This window comes from Gossypium hirsutum, chromosome D02, assembly GCF_007990345.1.
Source record: "Gossypium hirsutum isolate 1008001.06 chromosome D02, Gossypium_hirsutum_v2.1, whole genome shotgun sequence".
NCBI lineage: Eukaryota > Viridiplantae > Streptophyta > Magnoliopsida > Malvales > Malvaceae > Gossypium > Gossypium hirsutum.
In genome coordinates, this window is record NC_053438.1 from 8,393,130 (window position 1) to 8,416,124 (window position 22,995).

The following is a 22,995-nucleotide window of genomic DNA, read 5'->3' on the forward strand; positions in this document are numbered from 1 at the left end:
TAAATAAATATAATAAAAACTTAAATGTAAAAATAAACAGAAATATCAAACGAATATCACCTTAAAAATATAAGTTCAAATCTTTTATTTTTTGTATTCTATCCTCTTTTTTTGTATTCGAAAAATTGTCGATTACATGGAGTTTGTGGCTCTTATAGCCAAATGTTTTACACTGTCTTGGCTTCATTTCTGCCACTGCTTCTCTGCTATTTCTTTTTTGGTTTGTTTGCAGGTTTCAGCGAGGTCAACGAAGGCAGAGCTTGTTATTTTGGTGTAAGGCTACAGAGGGGGTCAGGCAAGCCTCGGGACGAGGCGCGGGCGATGCGCCCGAGGAGCGGCACGCAGGGGCTTAGAGTTTTTTAGTTTCTGGAAATGTTTAAGTGCCGTGGGCGTGTACTCTTTTGGGCTAGGGTTTTTTTTTATTTATTTCGGGCTTGAATATTTGGGTAGTGGATTTTTAGACTGTTTAATTTTGGACTTTATTTGATTTAGGGTCCGGGTAAAATTGGGCTACTACAATAATAAAAAGAATTTTTATATTAAACAATGCATTTGTTAATACAAAATTTCCCAATTTAATTATATTGTAATATAAAAAATTATTTTTTATGAACTTAAAAAAATCGAAAATTTAATATATTTACTTTAATTTTTTTAAAAAATTCGATACTCGTACAATTTATAAAAATTAAAAAATTAATCAAATTGGATAATATTTTTTAACCTTTTCATTAAATTACTTGAAAATTAGCAATTTAATAGTTTATAAGTAAAGAATTAGTAAAAATAATTGTTACTCTTTAAAATAGGGGTAAATAAAATTCGATTCGATTCGAAAAATTTGATAAAAAATTTAAAATTTTAATTAAATAGTTCAAGTTAATCGAGTTATTCGGATCAACTTGAATAAAAAATCAAAATTTTCGGTTTAACTAAAATATGAATTACACAATCCGAATTATTCGAAAATTCGAATAAGAAAAGGTAAAACTACGACATTTTGATAAATGTTTACCCATTAAGTTAAAAGGTAAAATCCTAATATTGTTTATGTATTAAATAATCAGTCTATGTAAATGCAACCTTGGGTGCAAATAATAGGATTCGTTAACTCGACTCGATTGAAAATTTTTTAACTTGATTCGAAAAAATTTCAAATTGAGTTCGGTTATTAAAATAAGATTCGTCAACTCGACTAACTCAAAATATTTTTACTTAATTTGACTCAACTCAATCAAATACTTACCCTTATATTTAAATTCAAATATTTATGAACAATTAGACCAACTTATCAATTTTCACCTAACGAGATAAAATAGATTATTTTCTCAAAAATTATATTTATGAGCAATAATTATTTTTTCAACTTATGAGTAACAATGTCACTTCTAATTTTTATACACGTGGTATAGAAAAATTAAATATTTGAATTACTAGCCTATATATCTATCACCATAAATAAATGTGAAGAAAACGACATCGTTTCAGTCCTTTAGGCGAAGGAGGGAGCATGTAATTGCTAACTCAAAATCTTCCAAATTTCCTTCTCCTTTGTACTTTCCTTCTCGCAAGGGTTTCCAGTCTGATTTTTCTTTTTTCGGGAAATTAGATTCTCTCTTCCATACAGAATCCTAAATCCGGGTTTCAACAATGGCTACGACTTCGAATGGCCCTGACGACTCAGGTGCTTTTTTCTTTCCCCACAAATTTAACTCTTTTGTTATTTTCTTGCTTAGAACAAGGAAAAGATCCCATTTTTATGTCGGTTTTTCGTCTGGGTTCTTTTTTCTACTTAGGATTTTAATTTATGCATGAAAAGTAGGAAAATAGAATTGGATTGGGTTCTAGAAATTTTATTTTGTTGATTCAAAGAGACTAATTGCATTAGTTTCTATGTTTTTGAATCTATTTTATGTATGGGTATTTGTCATTTTCTGTTTTCCTGGTTTTTTAAAGGAAAACCCCCCCTTTTTTTTCCTCCTCTCTCTTTGATGTTTCAGGTAATATAAATGGAAAAGAGGGAACGTTGAACGAGTCAGTGAAAGAAAATGCTATGGCTTTGAATTCAGATCTCCAACGTGAAAATACTGGTGAGTTATTATGATTTTCTCAACTTGTATATTCCCTTAGTGATCCTGTTTTTGGTTTGGTGAGAGTGTTATGTTTATCATTTGTGGAGCCAAAGGGTATGAATTGTTGTTTGTTTTCATTACGATAGAGGCAAAATCACGAGTGGAAGCGATGTGGGAGCAAATGAATAAGGGGATACCTAAGGATGCCTTGAGACAATTTTCAAGCAATAAAGCTTCAGCCACAAATAAAACTTCGCACAAAGCTTCCAATGTGAGCAGTTTCTTATGCTCTTTGTTTCTAATAGAACTGCATATTAGATGATAGTTGTGTTTTGTAGTAATTGTTTGCCTTGGATTTGTCTTGTAGAATTGGATGAAGTATCTGCAAATGAGACCAGCAGTGCCTGCTGGCGATACGGTGCAAGAAAGATGGACAGAGTCAAAGGCTCCAAGTGCCACCAAAGAAACTGAAGCGCTTAATAAAGATAAAGCAGTGAAGGAAGCTACTGTGGTGCAGAACAATGTCAGTGATGAGGCAAAGAAGCTTGCAGCTGCTGCCCTGTCAGCAGTGAAAGATGCTGCAGCTGCTGCAGCAGCTGCGTCAAATAGAGGGAAAATTGAGGTAAGCGTATCCTTCACCACTGTTAGCAAAAAAATTGTAGTTGCCAATTGACTTAGCCATGGTATTGAGCATGCAAGTATGGCTATAGACCTCTTACTTTCTGTCAATGTTAGGTTCTGACTTAGTTTCAAAATTGTCTTTAACTAAATGTTTGAACTATGTTTCAATACTTGAGCATTCTTACTTTCTGTCAATGTTAGGTTCTGACTTAGTTTCAAAATTGTCTTTCACTAAATGTTTAAACTGTGTTTCAATACTTGAGCACTCTTACTTTCCGTCAATGTTAGGTTCTGACTTAGCTTCAAAATTTTCTTTAACTAAATGTTTGAACTATGTTTCAATACTTGAGAACTCCAAAAAGATTACTTATGTCCTGTCTTCTAAGCACTGTGGTCAATTTATTTTGAGGCATCCAACTGATAAACTTGAAACTTCTAGGATATAGGAATGTAAGTATATGAGTCAACTGCATAGTCAAGCAATGTTCTTAATTTCATCTCCCCTTTTGCAGATTACTGAGGTACGAGACTTTGCTGGTCAAGAAATTGAAATAAAAAAGCGAATCCATGCTGATTCAAAAGAGGCAGCTGAAAAGTCCAAAGCTTATGCACCTTCTGCAGTAGATGCTGTTCTTGAACAAATCAAGAAGAAGCCAAAGCTCAGTGTGCTTGACAAGACGAAAAAAGATTGGGGAGAATTCAAGGAAGAAAATAAGGGGATGGAGGACGAGTTGGATGCTTACAAGAAGAGTTCGAACCAGTATCTGGATAAGGTTTCTTTCTTGCAGCGGACTGATTATCGGGAATTTGAGAGGGAGAGAGATGCAAGGCTTGCTCTACAGGCTAGGAGGAGACCAGAAATGCGGGAGGACCCTTGATTGTGTACATTCATTACTTGCTTTTTATTGCATCATTGTGCCCGAGCTGTAGTAGGAAAGACCCGGAGTTGTTGACAATTGTGCAGCGGCCTTTTGTTCCCATAATTAGGGATGGAAGCCTTTAGCAAATACATTTCTGACTCATCTGTGTTTCAAATAAATATTTTTGAGGTCTTCCTTCTCTCCCTCTATCAGTCATATTTGTTACTGCACAGCTGTTTGCTTGTAATGTATACATCTAATGTTTCTTTTGAGAAAGAACATCACCGATGGTGCAGCCATTTAATATGCAAGGTTACAAACCCAAGTTAGCTTAGTACTAAATGATGATGTTTGCTAATCTAAAATTCCAGTGCCACTGAACCTAAAAAATTGCTTAATGTTTTTAGGGAGATCGTTCTCCAGTTTTGGGAATTCTTATGTTTGCATTGGCTCATGGTGTGTCAAGATTTTGTCCAACAAAAAGGCACTTTTAAGATGGTGCAAACGTATACCTAGAGCTAATTTAGCATTCTTGTTAGCAAAAGTTTGGGTTGAATAAGCGTGTTTAATAAGTATGGTCCTGATGGTGTTTGGTATTGTGGTGAAAAAGTTTAGAGATGTGAGGATAATAAAGTCATTTTATCCAAAAGCAGCTTAAGTATCATTGTGAAAAGGTAAATAATAATGTTATATTTGGTAGAAGTATTATTTTTTACAAATATTTTAATATATGAGTTAGCAATAAATTAATTTCAGTTCTCAATTTTTAGCTATTCACATTGCTTGTTTGGAAAAAGAGGAAGAATTTTGTTTTTACTTTTTTTAAAAATGTCTTACTTTTTTCATAAAAGTTTACTCATCCTTCCAATTTCATATTTAAATTTATATGAATTATTCTTTATTTTATACCTAACCATTGTAATACATGTATATAAATAATTTTTTTGTTCGTGTTATTACACTAATCTCACCATCACTGTTATTTTTATATTCACCGCAAATAAATGCACGACACCTGAAAAGTAATTTTTACCTCAAAATCTGTCACCAATAAGGCTAGATATAAGTCTTCTCCCATTCCAATAAAGGTCGATTGTTCTCAATGCCACTGATGATACACCAACGTTGATTTTTTTTTCTTTTCTGATTATAACCCTAAAGTTGGTTTAGATACCATATATTACAATTCACGCCAACTTGCAAGTAAATTTTTACTTTGATCTATTAAGTTTCACAAATTTGTCCATAAAAGATACATTTTACGACTCTCAAGTTGAAGAGAGTGTTGCGCATGTCATGATTCGCACGAAAGTCTCAACCCGTGACACGTAGATGTGAATTCATCGCTCTCGGTAAATACCTACAAGTTGAAAGTATTTAACACTTCTATACACAACAATGTAAAATTCATTGCTCCTCTTTAGAATTCATTACTCTCTCGGATCATCACAGTTTTGCTTTAATAAACAATTGTATTCACTTCCATAACGAACCTGTTGGCCAAACAAAAAATTAACTCAGATTAGGAGAAAACTGCAATATATGTAAAACAGGAAATCATCAGAACATGAAATTTGCTTCAAGTTATTAATTGCATATCAATGATTCAAACAGAGGAATGAACATGCTGAGTTATTATATGCCATTGGGAAAATGTAAACGATGAATGGCAAATGTCTATTCAAGCACGCCATCTGTTTCGAGTAAGGACAAACAAGAAAATGAACAGTTTGTGCTGACTGCTGCCGAGTCAATCTCGAAAATTTTCAAACATAAATCAAAATGAAGAATAACATGTAAAAATCCAGATTTCTAGATGTGAATTGGCTTGTCATAGGTGGCCATTGCAGCTTCCTTCAATGCCTCACTCATCGTAGGATGTGCATGGCACACTCGAGCGATGTCCTCACTTGATGCATCATAATTAATGGCAAGAACTGCTTCATGAATGAGCTCTCCCGCATTTGGTGCCATAATATGGACTCCAAGAATTTTGTCTGTCTCCTTGTCAGCCAATATCTTAACTATTCCTTCAGCATCATCAATAGCCTTGGCTCGGCTATTTGCCAAGAAAGGGAACTTCCCAACACGGTAATCAACACCAAGTGCCTTAACCTGCTCCTCGGTCTTCCCGACAGATGCAACCTCAGGATGAGTGTAGACAACTCCAGGGACCTTGTCATAATCAACATGACCATGCTTACCAGCTATAAACTCGACACAAGCAACACCATCTTCTTCTGCTTTGTGGGCTAGCATAGGCCCTGGAATTACATCTCCAATGGCATAAACACCGGCCACATTTGTAGCGAATCTGTCATTGACTAAAATCCGTCCTATCTTATCAGTTTCCACTCCTATCTTGTCCAAGCCAAGTCCGGCAGTGAATGGAGATCTACCAGCAGAGACGAGAACAACATCGGCTTCAAGTGTGGTCTGATCACCACCAGCAGCGGGTTCAACAGTCAACTTCACATCATTTCCACTAGTATCAACACCTACCACCTTAGTTTTGAGCATGAATTTCATCTTCTGCTTCTCGAGTGAACGTTGGAATTGCTTGCGGATTTCTGCATCCATTGATGGAACAATATCTGGGGCAAACTCAACAACAGTAACTTCAGACCCCAATCGGCCCCAAACTGAACCCATCTCAAGCCCTATGTACCCTGCCCCAATGACTATGAGTTTCTTAGGGACTTCTTGCAAAGCTAAAGCTCCAGTCGATGACACAATCCTCTTCTCATCAATGGTGATACCAGGTAAAGATTTGACATCGGAACCAGTAGCAATTATGATATTCTTGCCTTTTACGACAGTACTCACACCTTCAATAGTGTCTACAGAAACTTCAGAGGGAGAAATGAATTTGCCATAGCCCTTGACATAGTTTACCTTGTTCTTCTTGAACAGACCTTCAATACCACGGGTAAGATTAGAAACAGCTTTGTCCTTTTGGGCCATCATGGCAGGCAAATCAATCTCAACAGAGGAGAATTTCACACCATGGCCAGCAAATGAATGCGTAGCTTCATGGTACATGTGGGATGAATGAAGAAGCGCCTACATGTAAAACGCAAAAAAAGAAAAGAAAAGGAAATTGCAATATTAAAAAACAAAAAAGCTCTTAAGGCAACTAATAAAGTTCATCCAAATTCATATTAAGACTAAGATAAAGGCTTGTAGTAATCAAGTGGGTATTTTCAACACTGACAACATTAAAGCTAACTATGAGGATGAGTTTTTTTTTTTCTCTCTTCAAATTCATAAAAAAAATATACCAATCAGAGATAGAAATAGATTATATATGTTTAGCCGCATTAAGTCGGACTAAATCCGAAGTCGAGCTGAATCAAACCCGGGAGGCAAAACTCTCTCAGCGCTATTTTCTCACATGCACAAGACTCAAACCCGAACAATCAAGCCCCTTAACACTTGACCCAACAGCTACGGATAGAATATCATATCATATCATATCATAGTTTCTTAAGGTATTCACAACAAGAGTGAGACACATTTGAATACCAAGATCAGCTTTATATACATCTCACCATATAATCCATGGCCTATCACAACCTTAAAAAGACAAAAACAAAAGAACCCATACAAATAAATCCAAATCTTACTACAGATTTATAATCAAAATCGATTAAGAAATTATAAATTTTGGGAAAAAAATCCAAAATTGGAACCGCAGAGCATACCTTAGATGGGATGCAACCAACGTTAAGGCAAGTACCACCGAGGGTACCACGCTTCTCGATACAGGTTGTCTTGAGACCTAGCTGTGCAGCCTTGATAGCTGCCACGTAGCCGCCGGGTCCGCCGCCGATGACGACGACGTCGTTCTCTTCAGATCCTGAAGCGAAACCCCTCGAGAAATTGCTGAGTGAAAAAGAGTATTTCAACGCATCTGCGGGCGAATTCGACAGGTTTCTAGACAAAAGGTATGCCTTTCTTCTCACCAAGCTTGCCAAAGCCATTTTTCTTTTACTTTTTTTCTTTCTTTCACTCTGGCTTTTCTAAGAAAACTATACTATTATTTTATGAACAAACAAAGATGCGAGAAAATTTGGGTCTGTACTGATCAAAACCCTTGCTTCATTTCAGATTATATTGTATTTTGCCACATTGGCCCATCTGGGGGCTCCTCAGATTTCGGTAATTGGCGATTCTCTGCGGTGGCTGTGCATGAGTTAGATGTGTTCTTCCCAATAAAGAAAGAGACTCGTGTATGATGAAGCATCTGGAATGTTGGATTAGTTGACCGTAAGAGACTGACCTAGCACGCCAGTTTTGAAGTTTGGTAGGTGGGGTCCTCTTACACAATCTCAACCGTTGATTTAATTAGGTTAAATTTACTATTTTTGTCTAGCACTTGTTTAAATTTTAAAATTTTATTCATAACCCAGTGAAATTAAATATGCTTAAATTGTAGATAATCATTTTTAGTTCTTAAATTTGATCAGGGGTGGAATGAACAATAAGAACTTGGATGATGGGCTCGTTTGTTGTTTATTGAGACTTCAGATGCAGCATGGGGTTATTTTTGTATCCAACTGTCATTGGTTGCTGCATGAATAGTGTTTGGATTGGAAGATAATAAAAGTCCCCAGAAAAGAAAATGGTGGCCTCACAAGCTGGGTGCACTGCATGCATGGTAGGCAATTCAAGTTCCTCTCCTGCTAAGGATATCAGATTGTTCTGCAACACCCGCCAATCATTTTGGCTAATAATAATACCTTCCAAACAAATTTTAACCCCTCATGATGCAGAGGCAGACAAAAAGGCCAAACGATAACATTATTCAATTCTAACCCTATAAGCAATCTCCTGGGACACACATTCAGGCACCATATAAAAATATAATCTTTCAAATATCCACCAATCAGACCACATTCACAAGGAGGATGTTATCAATGTTATGAGACCAATATTGAAGTGATCAAAAACCCATTACAACCAATTAAAAATAATCCTGCAATGTAGTGTTACACCACCAGAACATCATAAAAATAAAAAACACATTCCGGTATTTTGCACTCTCTCACACCTACAAAACTGTCGGCTGCTTTTTTTCCTAAACTCTCTGAAACAGCCTAAAAACAGATTGCAACAGTTTCTAGGAGTAACCCAAAAAGAACAGTAAATAAACGAGAAATAAATTTGTCTGCACATTTAGATTCAATTGCCTTCTAACAAGCTCTTCAACTTATTCCTAGCCTCCTCAGATAGATTGCAGCTCCTAAACCTTCGCCGATGGGGAGGGCATGACTCAACACGAGCAGGGGAAGAAAAGCAGATGACGATTGCAGTGAGGTTATCTGATGAATTCAGGCGCGATGCTTCATTGACTAATTCTTTGGCACATTCTTCCGGATTATCATGTCGTCTTAGAGCACGGCGAACCAGGCTGACAGCAAACTGACTTGACATGACATCCCAAATGCCATCACAACCAATGATCAAAAATTCATCGTCCTCTGATAATACAATCTGTCTAACATCTGGCTCTGCAATCAGAGGAGATGCTGATCCAAGAGGGAATTTCATGTCCCAATCTCCAAGAGCTCTTGTGACTGAAAGATAACCATTAAGATACCCATCATCAATGAAGCCACCCAATTCCTCAACTCGCTTGCGCTCCGGCAAGTAAGATGGTCTATGGTCTTGAGACATTTCAACAGCAGTACCTTTTCGGCAAAGAACAGCTCGGCAATCACCAGCATTTGCAACTAGCAAATGCCTTCCAAGTACAAGAGCAGTCAGCACTGTTGTTCCACAAGAACTGTTAACACTGCTTTCAGCAGCCAAGGCAAGGTCAGCCAACAAAAACGCCTTCCTATGAGAATCCTCCAACTCTTTCAAGAAAACAGCATCAATATCAGATACTTGCGGAAAATCAAAATCTTCGAAAAATAACCTTGTAGCATTGCTCTTGATATAAGCAGCGGCATCCACACCACCATGACCATCAAAAACGGCATAAAAAGCACTTGGAATCGAAGGATTAAAGATAGAACCCAGATGGGAAGATAGATCATCAATCCTTATGTGTTCATCCTCCATAGATCTCCGTGGACCGATGTTCGCACAGCTACCAGAACGAATTCTTGGCACAAATTTGACAACAGATGACTCAATAACAGCATCTCCAATGGTCTCAGCACAAGCTGCAACCTACACAAATGAGAGAAAAAGCTAAGCCTAAGCCGGTTCATAGACACGTAAAAAACTGGAAATAAGATCTTTACATTGTGATTCCAGATTCTAATCAGATTCAAAGGAAACAAGCATAATTCATCCATAAACAAGAAAACCCGTGAAAAATCTATGGTTGAACTTTGGATCTACAATAGTTAGCAAAGCATAAACAAGTTTTTCTTTTGTTCCCTAATTGAAATCCAGTAATTCTATATTGCCCACAAAAAAGTAGAACCGAAGTCGTATAATTGTGGGCGAAATTCACAACAAAATTATTAAAAATACCAAAACTAGATGGGGGGAAATCTCCTTTTTCGATCAATCCATCAAATAAGATCCCAACCCATCAAATAAGATCCAAACCCTAACAGCGGCTAATCAAAAGAAATTGCCATAGCAAAATTCAACAAAGTAATTTCATAAGGAAAATAAAAGATAATCCAAGGAAATAAAGAAGAAAAAGTGGGGGAAAAAAACTCACCGAATCGAAGCGAGAAACTTGGGTGGAAATCGACATTACATCAACAACTTGGTGGCGAAATATGATATCGGCTTCGGCTCCCATATTTGAACTGACAATCATCTCTTAAAACGACAAATCGTACAAATTCGTTCCTTGATGAACAAACTCTGTAAAAAATTTATATTTTTCTTTTCAAGAATAACAAAGAACACCTTTTAGGGTTTAGCCAAAATGGAAAGTTGTGTGCTTTGAAATTATTGTTTTATTTATAGATATATAGTAAGGCATATGAAAGACGGGATTAGTCGGTACCGGCACGTGTAGGTGAAGTTTGAGATTGAGATCCACTGGGATTCAGAATAGTCAAATTATATTTTGGTCCCTATATTATGCTCAAATCTGAGATTCAGTCCTTATACTTTAATTTACCATATTTTTAATTTTACCAAAACAAACATTTCAAGTTTTACGACTATCTTTTTGTCAATGGGGAAAAGGGAAAGGAGAAAGAGTTTCAACGCACAATTTTCAAATTTAATAATGTCGTTAATTAATTTAAATAGATTATACACTTAATTTTTTTATTAAAATGTTAGATATAAACTTTTCTTTTAAAGCATCACTTCCAAATCATCATGATGGCATGTATTTTTGGTGTTGGAAACAATGATTTTAAGAAAAATTATTTTTCATCATTTAACTAAAATATTTAATTGTGTTAATTAGTTGAACCAAATTATGTGAAATTGAAGTTTAGGACTAAATATTAAATTTAGAGCACAGTAGAGGGACCAAAATCATAATTTGATCGAATTATAAACCTGCCGTGATGAATTTAAATGACGGAGATTCTATTTCAAAACTAACTTCTTTTTCTGTACTTGGTTTGGTAGTAGTATAAATATTCAGTTTAATTGGCGTTTATAAGCATTAATTACTATTTAAAAATATCTTTTTTTATATATTCAATATATTAATTTTATTAAATTAAAAAAATATTAATTTTATTTTTCTTTGTATATAACTATATATCACTATTTTTTTTTCAAAGGCGGTGATGTAATTCTTATATTAATTGAGAAAATTATCATGTGAATTAATAAAATTAATAAAAGAAAAAAATTCATGTGTTTAATGAGAAAAATATCAACATCAAGATAGTTGGATTAATATCTACAAATTCTTACCTAATGTTAATTTAATATAATATTTTTATTTAATTATAATATAATATAATTTTTCATTAAAAAAAGAGAATGATTAATTGAATTCCCATTGAGCTCAATTATTGCAACTATTAATTATCCATTCTCTCTGACTTTATATTATTATTATTAAAGTGAAGATTAATTAAGAAATACCTAAGTTAATGTATAGATATATTACATGATTGATGCAAATATTTGTTTTAAAAAAATATTTAATATATTGTCAATATATAATAAAAAAAATTAAAAATTAAGACATATAAGTTGAACCCTAATTTATATTAAATACTTATCCAATAATTAATAACTTCGTATCTAGTAACTTGTTTAGATATTTGTCTTAGATATTTCTTTTTGTTAATATTTTTTTCAAATAATTAAATCCAACCACACAATCACAAAAATATCATTTAGATATTTCTCTTTTTTTTGTTAATTTTTATTTCTTTAAATAATTAATTATTTCCAACCACACAATCATAAAAAAAAAAGAAGTTTTTTTATTTAAAGCCTATAACGTGTCCTATTGAGAAATATAACTTTTGAAAGTGGAAGTTTGGAACACACATCACCATTACATCATAGCCTTTGTCTTTTTTTTTTCTTTTTGCCCTTTTACAATCACTACCATTCAAGTGGGGACACTTCACCACCAGTCACTTACCTTATTCCACAAACCAAAAATTCTACCAATCAATTTAAGAGAAGACATTGTTAAATGGTACAACCATGGTGGAGATGGCATCTTTGTTTTTTAATTTAGTGGATCGGAGCTAAAAGGCACACAACCAACCATTTCTTATGACAATGGGGTTGAAAGCTATAAAGTCAAAATGCGGGAAGTCAAACTGATCGAGATGATATTATTTGACAACACCCTGATATGTTTTTCAATATAGGCCACCATAAGTAGGATTTTGACGTTAGGAAGATGAAAGTAAACGTTTAACAGTTCGGTAGGTTTTGATACTTGAAAATTACTATTATTTTCGTGGACGCTAAATGTATATATATCCACCCTAACCTACATCTACTAGCGGAGCCAGAATATTAATCTTGGGGGAGGAGTCAAGTTAAAATTAAAAATGATATGTAACAGTCAATTTAAACATATAAACAATCGATTCAAAAGAAACAGTATTCCAACAATTAAGACGAAATAACTATCGTTTAACTCGCTTAACCATTTTTCATTCCGTTTTCACATGAATGTTCACTGTTTCACAAGTTATCATTTGACATAATTTTAAATAAAGTGACCAAGGTTTTATTCATCCCCTTCACTTTGGCCGAAACTTACTATAACATTATCTAACTATTTTTATTTCATTTTTACTCTTCTAACAAGTTAGAAACCGTCTCCTAATCATTTTCTATAAAAAAACATACACATTTCACTTAATTTTATAAGCTTCCAAGTTCCATCAATATCCTTTAATGGCAACTTTTAATATACTTGATAAAAACAAAAAACTATTGGTACATATATGTAAAACAAGTTTCAAATATTCAAAATCTATAAAAAGTTTGAAGAAAAACATACCTTATACTTCAAATTTGGAGGAAAAATGATAACAAAATTTTTCTTCTTTTCTTGTTAAGCACCAATATGAAAAGAAAGATGATAAAAGTCTCTTCATCTTTTCTTTTCTTTATATATATATATATTATGTTACTTATAAAATATTATTATGTTAAGTAAACTATTAAATAAACATTAATTTATGATTATTTAACAAAAATATCATTTAAAAGTCATCATGGGTAATTTAGCTTCTTCAAGAAGATTTTCACTTTATTTTTATCAAGAATAATTTTTTTAATATTATTTTTAATCCTATAAAAATATTGAAGGGACCTACTTATATTTTTAGGAGGGCTATAATATATATACAAAGGGGAAAATTGCAAAAATCTTAAACCTTGGAGGGCCTACTTATATTTTTGGGAGGACCATAATGTAAATTTATAAAGGACTAAATTGAAAAAAATTAAACTTTGGTGTAACACCCCTTACCCGTGTCCAACGCCGGGACAGGATACGAGGCATTACTGGTCTTAAACACAAGCAACCATACAAAATCGGGTCATAAAATTTCATTCAATTTAAAACTATTTATACACATGCATATCGTCCCTTATAAGGGCCTACGTGGCCCTAAACATACGTTGGAAGTGGTTTGGAACTAAACTAGAAACTTTGGAACACTAAAAAAATTTTCATGTTTTGGAGGGTCACACGCCCATGTGGCTCGGGACACGTCCTTGTCCTCAGCCCGTATAACTCTTTGCTTATGACGTCATCAACAAATAAGGGTCCCACAACTCACATCACAAGACTTTGACATATAATTAATATATATATAGGCTTACAACTAATTAGCCAATATAAGCCAAGTTACGTGGCTACACATAAATCAAACATTTAACCATTACAAGCCAAAACGTTTGGCCAAAACATGATAACTCATACACAAAATTACTGAGTCCCTAGACATGCCATAAACTTAAAATGCTTGAATACGTTGATGCAAATCAATAGCTTGATAGTGTGATAGAATCTCCGATGATCTCCAACCCGAGCTAGTATCAGTGACACTATAAGAAAAAGAAAGAAAGGGGGTAAGCTATATAGCTTAATAAGTTGGTATGTAAATAATAAGCAATTTGTTAACATGCTTTTACCAATCCTCACAATATGTTCTCAAGATAATACAATCATAATTGCACATAGTTCCACTATTTACTCATGTTCACATCAAGTTATCTACTCGAGTCATAGTTACTAAATTATTTATATCTTGCGTTACGGAACTCCAAATTAAGATCCGCTTGATTTTGCCAAAACTAGACTCACATATATTCTTACCATAAAACTTTCAAAATTTTTTGTTTAACCAATAAGTACAGTTAATTCTTCAAAATCGTCCCTATTCTGCTGTTTAATAGTTCCGACCTTTCTTCTCTAAAAATTAATTATCTCTTTGTATAGGATTCGGATAATGTTCCCGTTTGTTTCTCTTGAAAATAGACTCATCAAGAGTTTTAATCATATAAATTATAACCTATAATTATTTTTATGAAATTTTTAACTATTTTTCAAATTCAAAACAGAGGATTCCAAAATCATTCTGACATTATCTCACAAAAATTCAAATATCTCATAATATGAAATTCTTTTGCTTACACCGTTTCTTATATGTGAAACTAGACTCAATAAGCTTTAATTTCATGTCTTATTCAACCTCTAATGCAATTTACACAATTTTTTGTGATTTTTCAAAGTTATACAACCGCGACTGTCCAAAACTGTTTTATTGCAAATTTTACTGTTTCATGATTTCTTTGTATTAACATTTATTTTGACACACATAACACCAAAACATATCCAAAACTACGCATTCCAATAGCTAATCATTATCATATATTCACATGCCATTCATTGGCCAATTTCACCTATACATCAACAATAAGGACTTAAACATATCATGTCTCAATTTAATTTGGCCTAAAAGCCTCACACATTCATCAATCAAATTTACCACATATTTATACCTCATAAGTATAGACCTATAATCAGAAGGTCATCACAAGATCATTCTCATAAGTATGACTTACTCATTTACATTCTTGCCAAAATGTCCAATATACATTGAGTTCATTACTCATGAATTTTTCGTACATACCTGTATCCTTTCAACATGATCATACCTTATCTTTTCTTTGACATAATCTTTGGATTACCCGTTGAATCACTTGGAACACTAAGGATACTTGGGAAAACTCATACATAATATATCGTACCAATTCCATGTCCCAGACATGGTCTTACATGGGAATCTCGTATCGATGCCAATAGCCCAGCTATGGTCTTACACGAAATCTCAAATCGATGGCAATAGCCTAGCTATGGCCTTACACGAAATCTCAAATCGATGCCAATAGCCCAACTATGGTCTTAAACGAAATCTCAAATCGATGCCAGTAGCCCAGCTATGGTCTTACTCGAAATCTCACCTCGAAAGTCCTAATATCATGACATCAATATCCAATACATTTACTAAGGTTCATTCAGAGCTTTCGACTTCGTAATTAAATCAATTTATGCACAAAACCAACCATCTAATGCTCAAATCAATTCGGCAATATATATCCATAAACAATTCAAATTCGACAATATATATTCATAAACAATTCAAATTCGGCAATGTATATATATACAAATCAAATTCGGCAATGTATAAAACATATACATTTAAATTCAAAAACATTTATTTACTTATGAACTTATCTCGTACTCGGAATTGACGAATCAGATCGATTACTCGATAATTTTGCCTTTCCCCCGATCTGATTCTGGATTCCTCTTTTCTAGATCTAAAACCACAGATGATTACTCCGCAACCTTCTCTTTTCTCCGATTTACAATCAATCTACTCGTTTCATGATCAAAACATAATAAATCAATTTATTAACTAATTCAAATACCATATCAAGTTTAAATTCAAACCATTCTACCATTTAATTACATTTTTACTTATTTGCACTCAACATTTACCCTCGATACAATTTAATCCCCAATTATAAATCATATTATTTAATTAAAATCAAGAAAGTCTCATTTCAACCAATTATTCCACAAGGTTCATTCTTCTCCACTTTTACTATCTCGTTGTTTAAACGGGTCAATCCCCAACAATTATTGACCTTCGGGTAGCTTTAGCAATTCAGTTAAGATTTACACATTTATACTAAGAATGTTCCAAACAGCAAGCATGCATCAAAATTAATTAATTTCAACTATTAAAACATCTTTATTCATCACAAATTGGTTAACATCAACACAAACACAGCCATTTATCCAATTCAATTTCGGCATTTAATTAACCCCATATGAATGGTAATAGCACATCAACACAACAGGAATTTAAATCAACCTACTGTACGTTCGTACATGGTCTTGACTAGTTTTTGGATACATTAAATCTATCTCATTTTAGACTAAAATAAACGTTTTTAATGCCGCATCGCAGATCACTTTCGGACACCATCACTCAGCTTGGATTGAAGCATCGGGTACAAAAACTTTAGCCTTCATGTACAATTAATTTCGGCATTCAATCCCCTTAAATTTCAGCTTGTAAAACAGTTAAATAGCAGTTTTGGACAACATAGTCTTCATCCATTTAGACAACATTCTTTAACATCTAAATAGCTCATTTATATATCATTTATATATCATTTGTTCATTAACAACTTCAACCATTATTAACATAAATTTACAGTCACTCAAACAGCATTAATTGACGTCTGAACAACAATTTTTCTGCTGCATTAATACACCAAACAGCAGTCCTTAAAACATCATAAATACACTACTATGCAATATTCGAACAGCATCAATACCACAATCGGACATCATAAACAAGGCAGCAATTAACAATACCAACAAGGTAAAATTCAGACAGCAATTTAACAGTTTCAACAACTATCAAACACAAGAAAATAAAAATTCAAGGAAAACTCACGAAGGTTCCCAACACCGATTCTACCTATTCAATTTGCTCCTTCCCTTTTTCCACTACAGCCTTCTCCCACCCTTTTAGTTAAATACAATCAACCCCAAAGTTACAGAAATGGAGTATAACAACACAAACATTCACTAAATTCTTTTACCACAAGTGAGAAACTCTTCATCTACTAGACATGCAACATTTACAACTAGAAAAGAAACTCTTCTCTTCTCTCACACATTCGGTCAAGCTCAAATCAACAATACAACCAGAATTTGTCAACGAAAAGCTATGGGCAAGGGAGAGTTTAGAAAAGTTACCCTTCTACTTGAAATATTTAAACATAATTATTAAAAAAATTCAACATAAATTGGATGAGTTTTATGTGCAACACATTTTTACAACCTTGTAACCCTTATATGTATAAGGGTAAAATGGTACATATAATTTTTTTATAATATATTATGATAAATTTATCCATATAAAAATTATAATATAAAGGTAAAATGATAAATTCACATTATGGAACAAATCAAGTAATTACAATAACTATTTTTTACCCATTTTTCACATTCGCATTTATTTTTAAGATCTACTTCATTTAAAGTGAATCGTTCAAGTTTTGCTATCACTACTTCGCGCTCCTATGATTTGTTAAAATCATTTTTTTATCTCTATAAATCCTAAAACTGTAAGGTAAAAAAATGGTAAATTTATATTTATAATTCAATCTTGGCCCTTTAGCATAAAATTCTTTTGCTTTTCCCATTTTGCTTTTCCCCTTTATATTTATAATTCAATCTTGGACATACCACATTTTCCAGCATCATTACCTGATGGCTGCATGTCATGCCATACCAACCCTTAAAAGGGAAGAGGTATTCAATTCCACCATCAACATCATATGCTTGCATGCCATGATTATAAACTTTCCTTTTAAAGGGAAGGGACTATCCCTATCCATATCCATATAATTTGGCAGTTTGCAATTTGCAGAAGGAATAGAAAAAGGTTAGTTGAAGAGTAGTTTCACAATGACGTGGTAGTTCAAGAGTTCACATATATATGTATATATATATATATGATTTATGAATGATCATTCAGTTTTGAGTTCCCATAAGCACAAAAAAAACAGTTCCATGGACAATCTTTCTATGTATCGTCACACCCAACATAGACGATAATGCTAAAGAATTAAAGAATGAACAAATGATATATGACACCAAATAATGAGTGTTGTAATGTAAGATTCCCGATGCTTAAAATCTCGTAATTACATGAACTACGTATACACTATTCCCTAAAAAGGTTAGCTTTGGTTTCAATGTTACATGTAAAGCTGTATGAAGCTTCAAGTATGGTTAAATTATTACTCACAACAGTAGGCCTGGTGCTCTTTCTGCAACTTTTCCCAAAGGCATAACACCATCCTTGGGCCTTGATAGTGCGCAAGAATATAATTTGATTCACAGCCGGCATTGTAGAATCTGTCTTCGGTGATATAATGCACTTCGCGGCCATTTCTTTTGAATTCTTCAATCCATATACCCATTGCAACATCTTCTAGTTTGAAAAGCTGTCAAAAGAACATGTTAAGAACGTACAGACGCTTCTATAGATATATAGTCCTTGGACTTCTGGTGCAAATATTCAATGTAACTCACTATAATTGCATTAACAAAGATTTAAAGGTTATCTAAGTTGTTTACTGAATTTCCGAGATGGAATCATAGGAAATATATTGGTTAGCAAACCATCTTCAGTTCCCTCGATAGATCTCCGAAATTTATACATATGGTAGTCATAAAAGTTGTAAGTTTTACCTTGAGTTCTCTTTCTTTGTGTCCTTGGACAATGAACTTCGCAACATCTCGAGAGAGAATATAACCTGGACCATGGGCCCATGGTGGATACGAAGAATGTGGCCATTCCTATGAAAGAAGTACTCATTAGAAGTGTACACAAAGGTGATTAACATGCAAGTAAAGTTTGAGTGAGATAAATACCTCATCACTGATGTACCATTTGCTGTCTTTTTCCCTATGAGGAGATGAGTCGAATTCTATAAGGCCATACAATAGGCCATTGGATGGCTTTTCCTTGAGACTGGAGAGAACTTCATCAATCCTGACAAAGGCATCGTCATCTGTTTTCATAATATATTTTGCAGGGAGGATCTTAGTCTGCATATTCGATTCAAGGAAAAAGGAAAATATAGATATCCATTAGTCAACGTAGAATTCATTTCCATGAATATAAGACATTGAGAGCAGAGATTTCCATTCTCGCTTCAGGATATGATGTCATACCGACACAAACAAAGACAGAAATATGGCTTTAAATGTATGCATCAACTTACCCCCATAATGCAAATTGCAATAGTTTTCAAACTGATCAGACTATAGTAATCAACAAAGGGCATGAATTGGATGTCTCCATATGCTTGAGCTTCTTTCCACAGCTCAAAGTTGACTTGTAAGTTCTTATTCTGCAGTCACAAAAACATTAAATCAGACAGAAAACAGATTTGTATGCAGTCAAAACTGTTATATGAAGCTGATCCATATGGATTTAGGCCCCTTGAACATTCTTAATTCAAGAATTGTGAGGAGAATGTGATTATTATCTTGCTAGAACAAAAACCAAAAATTTGTTACTTACAAGGCCAATAAAGAACCGGACTGCTACATCCCCGAAGCGTACAGCCTCAAATTGCATCCAAGATCTTCTCAATGCCATACGACGCTCGAAATTATTTCCAGTGGAGAAGACCCCAACTAACATTACAAGTCTTTTCCTAGTAATCACAGGAGCTTTAAGTATCTTGGAATTGACAATTAAATCATGATCTTCAGGAACAGGCAAGCCTTTGGCAAACGCAGATAAGAGATCCAAACCACCTACAACTTTGACTCCACTAACTGACCATGGTTCAAGTTTCTGCACATGTAATCGTACACAAGGTCAGAGGGATTGCTTGTATCCATATAGGACAATTTGAAGAGTACACCTGCTTTTCATTTTCATTTTACATAAAACTCATATCTTACCTCCCTGTATGCAAATGATGTTTCATGCCTTCCATTTACAGTCATATGGAACCCCTCTAAACCGACCCATAAGGTAGCTGTGAATGGGTTCCCTTCAACAATGGGAAATTAGCACTTGCATGGCTGCTTTCCTGGGAAGCATTTGTCGAGGCATCGCCACTAGAAACACTAACATTCTGATTTTCTTCCATGATGCTTCTGACAAGTTGTTCATTGCAAAGACCAAGTCCATCAACTGCAACATGTGCTTAGATATGTTAGGTAACTAAATACAAGAATCCTTCTGTAAACAAGAGCAAAAGATATTACAATGAAACAAGATGGTATGGGGTGAAGTAGTACTGGAGTATTATCAAACAACACCCCATGAAATACACTCGGTTGCTGATCATGGAAATGTACCCTTTTCACCCTCCAGTCTTTCTTGTCCATCAAATTTTCAGAATACAACTTACAATGACATAGTCTCATATTTGTTTAAGAACAAGATCATTTAAGCCCAGAAATAGTTGACGCATAGCAACTACTGCATGAATATCATAAATGTGATATATAATCAATATAGATCATCATTCATGCACATGCTTAAAAAGATTAAGAGCTTGAGCCCAAAATTTGACTATAAGCCTTGTTGATTGAGTAGCATAAGTGGCCATGTACAATGGCATTCACATCAGCCGCCACCTAAGTGTAGTAAAATCAATCAAATCATAGAAACATAAAACATCTTTCATACTTTCCATTAATCATATTGCAGATTTTGCAGTTCAAGATGAGTGGTAGCTGATTCAAAACTGATCTATCATAATATGAGCTTCATTTCGTGAAGTTGGAGTCTAAGTATTATTGCATGCTTTTGCAGAAATTATTGATTGTTCCCATTTTAAATATCACCATACTAAAAGACCATCAAAAGTCTTCCTATGGTTTTACATCTTTCTGTATCTTACAAGGACTGTATCTTACAGTAGATATGCTGCAGTACCTAATAATCATACAGAATATACTGAGAAGAGGCAAAAAAAAAAAAAAAAAAACAAGGCAAGACCGGGTAGTCTATAACATGAGTCAAGGACTTTTCAAGGAAAATATTTATACCTTTTAAATTGTTAGAAGATACATGAGAAGGACATTTTTCCTCTTTTCCCCAGCCAAGTTCATTAGTCCATGTATTTTGAGCTATAAACGGCTCTTCTGTCATGTTATCTCCGGCAACACTGACATTGTAATGCAATACAATAGGAGGTTTCGGTTCCTCTGAAAAGTTTGATCCCACAAGATCAATTTCAAAACTCCGATAGCTCCCATTAGGGGTACCAATCAATGTGATGGATGAATCCTCAACTAGACCACAAGGTAGTTCAAGTATATTTCCACCACTAAACAATGCATTGTCCGGGCTGCTAACCGAGAAAGGGCAGTTTTTCTCTTTCAGTCGGATGTTATTACTAAGTTTAGTAGTTTTCTCTTCCTCAATCAAAGCAAGTAATTCTTTCCAGGCTATAGCAGCCTCTTTAATCCCCTGACCAGTTTCAGGTAAAGCATCAGACCTCGACAATAGCAAGTGCAAATGAGGCCACAAAAGCAAGACATTTGACTCCTGTTCAGAAACATTTCTTGGAGCATACAATTCGTCAAGCCCTTCAACATTGATAAGTTTGGGTTTCTGTATTAAGGATGGTTTTTTAGCTTCCACCTTGGGAAGTTTAAAGGAATCATTTCCCTTCCTATGAGAATCTATGGGTGGATGGTTATTGAAGAAATCATAGGCTGACTGTTTTTTTTTTGGTTGGGGCCTTTGGGTTTCTCTAAGGCTATAACTGAAAACCATGACCATAGCAAGAACTAAAATCAGCACTCCACCATACCATTTCTTCATTTTGAATAACCCAAAAGTTGATCTTAATGGTTTCATCACTAAAAAAAGTGCAAACCCTAATAACCCATTATTGGATTATTGTCCTTTACCTTGTTTTCCTTTGCTCCAACAGGGTTTTCCTCACTGTGGAAAGAAAAAAAAATCTTTTAGCTGCAATTATATGCAAATAAACTGATCCGTCCAGTTCATTACAAAAAAAAAAATCTAAATCAGAAAGCAGAAATTATAAACATTGCAAGTAGATTTTAAGCATAAGTAGTCAGCATGAATAATGTTGTTGGCCTTTTTTTTTTATAAATAAAAATGTAGAAAAGTTGCAAAGAGGTTGTTGCAATACACCCCTTCACAGTTTAATATTGCATGTCAATCTGGAAAATCATCTCCTCATTTAGAAAACATAGAAGAAACCAGGTAGAAGCAGTCCTACAATATTTAAATCTAGTGCTTCTGCATTTATTTGTTTTAATTCAAACAAAAATATGACTTTATGTTTCTTAATGAACAGTATGGAATGAAGTGGGTTATATATATATTTAAGCTTACCTCAACCCTGAGATCTAAGAAAATGAAGAGGCTTGTTAAAAACAAAGAACCCAACACTAATAGATCTAAGCTTTAGAAGCTTCAACAGCTAGAAACTTGAAAGGTATGGAAGGGAAGCTGTCGTTTTCTTACAAAGATGTCTTTGTGTTCTGTTTCCCTGTCTGAACTAACCCCCCCCCCCTAAACTTTTACTGCTGAAACGCCGCGTTTTGACGCCCTTATTAGAGTACTGAAACTCTTTCGAATTTTCAAATAGGCAGCTTGATTAAAAGATAGATAAAAAAAATAAATGTTGGTAGATTAAAGGGTTTATTCGTTGAAAATTGTGATATATATTATTTTTATAAAGTGTTATTTGTTAATGAATTGTCTTATTTTTAATATAATTTAAAAATATTAAAAATAACAAAATATTATAATATTTAATTTTATATTAATATTAAAACAATAAAATAAAAGCATTATTATTTAAAAATAATATATTAATATGATTACTTTTAAAAATAATAAAATATATAATTTTATTAAAATAAAAAATATTTAAGTATATATAAATTAGTTTCTTTAGCCAGGCATCGCATG

General features: G+C 33.8%; 4 protein-coding genes across 4 annotated transcripts; 1 reads left to right on the plus strand and 3 right to left on the minus strand.

The window, feature by feature from the left end:
* The first annotated feature begins 1,468 nt into the window (after positions 1–1,468).
* LOC107910557 (craniofacial development protein 1) lies at positions 1,469–3,895 on the plus strand. The gene is made up of 5 exons (XM_016838427.2): positions 1,469–1,684; positions 2,001–2,090; positions 2,219–2,343; positions 2,440–2,694; positions 3,206–3,895. The coding sequence occupies exons 1-5, from the start codon at positions 1,651–1,653 to the stop codon at positions 3,569–3,571; spliced, it is 870 nt and encodes a 289-aa protein (XP_016693916.1). The 5' UTR covers positions 1,469–1,650; the 3' UTR covers positions 3,572–3,895.
* A 1,273-nt stretch (positions 3,896–5,168) lies between these two features.
* LOC107910553 (dihydrolipoyl dehydrogenase 1, mitochondrial) lies at positions 5,169–7,977 on the minus strand. Its single transcript, XM_016838423.2, has 2 exons — positions 7,258–7,977; positions 5,169–6,616 (listed from the first exon to the last, which is right to left on the minus strand). The coding sequence occupies exons 1-2, from the start codon at positions 7,534–7,536 to the stop codon at positions 5,366–5,368; spliced, it is 1,530 nt and encodes a 509-aa protein (XP_016693912.1). The 5' UTR covers positions 7,537–7,977; the 3' UTR covers positions 5,169–5,365.
* A 489-nt stretch (positions 7,978–8,466) lies between these two features.
* On the minus strand, positions 8,467–10,519 carry LOC107910556 (probable protein phosphatase 2C 13). Its single transcript, XM_016838426.2, has 2 exons — positions 10,239–10,519; positions 8,467–9,733 (listed from the first exon to the last, which is right to left on the minus strand). The coding sequence occupies exons 1-2, from the start codon at positions 10,338–10,340 to the stop codon at positions 8,738–8,740; spliced, it is 1,098 nt and encodes a 365-aa protein (XP_016693915.2). The 5' UTR covers positions 10,341–10,519; the 3' UTR covers positions 8,467–8,737.
* Positions 10,520–18,135: 7,616 nt separating this feature from the next.
* LOC107910552 (hydroxyproline O-galactosyltransferase GALT3-like) lies at positions 18,136–22,574 on the minus strand. The gene is given in 9 exon segments (XM_041088229.1): positions 18,136–18,517; positions 18,765–18,872; positions 18,948–19,124; positions 19,301–19,429; positions 19,603–19,881; positions 19,992–20,092; positions 20,095–20,226; positions 21,090–21,993; positions 22,414–22,574. Coding segments are annotated over 8 exon segments (1,950 nt in total). The 5' UTR covers positions 21,907–21,993; positions 22,414–22,574; the 3' UTR covers positions 18,136–18,310.
* Positions 22,575–22,995: the final 421 nt, after the last annotated feature.

Bases quoted from the DNA above. Each gene is read 5' to 3' on its own strand.
- LOC107910557 (XM_016838427.2), top strand. From the start codon at position 1,651: ATGGCTACGACTTCGAATGGCCCTGACGACTCAG. The intron at 1,685-2,000 runs GTGCTTTTTTCT...TTGATGTTTCAG, and splicing joins GAATGGCCCTGACGACTCAG to GTAATATAAATGGAAAAGAG. The intron at 2,091-2,218 runs GTGAGTTATTAT...TCATTACGATAG, and splicing joins TCTCCAACGTGAAAATACTG to AGGCAAAATCACGAGTGGAA.
- LOC107910553 (XM_016838423.2), bottom strand. From the start codon at position 7,536: ATGGCTTTGGCAAGCTTGGTGAGAAGAAAGGCATACCTTTTGTCTAGA. The intron at 6,617-7,257 runs GTATGCTCTGCG...TTTTACATGTAG, and splicing joins TTGGTTGCATCCCATCTAAG to GCGCTTCTTCATTCATCCCA.
- LOC107910556 (XM_016838426.2), bottom strand. From the start codon at position 10,340: ATGATTGTCAGTTCAAATATGGGAGCCGAAGCCGATATCATATTTCGC. The intron at 9,734-10,238 runs GTGAGTTTTTTT...TCATTTGTGTAG, and splicing joins AAGTTTCTCGCTTCGATTCG to GTTGCAGCTTGTGCTGAGAC.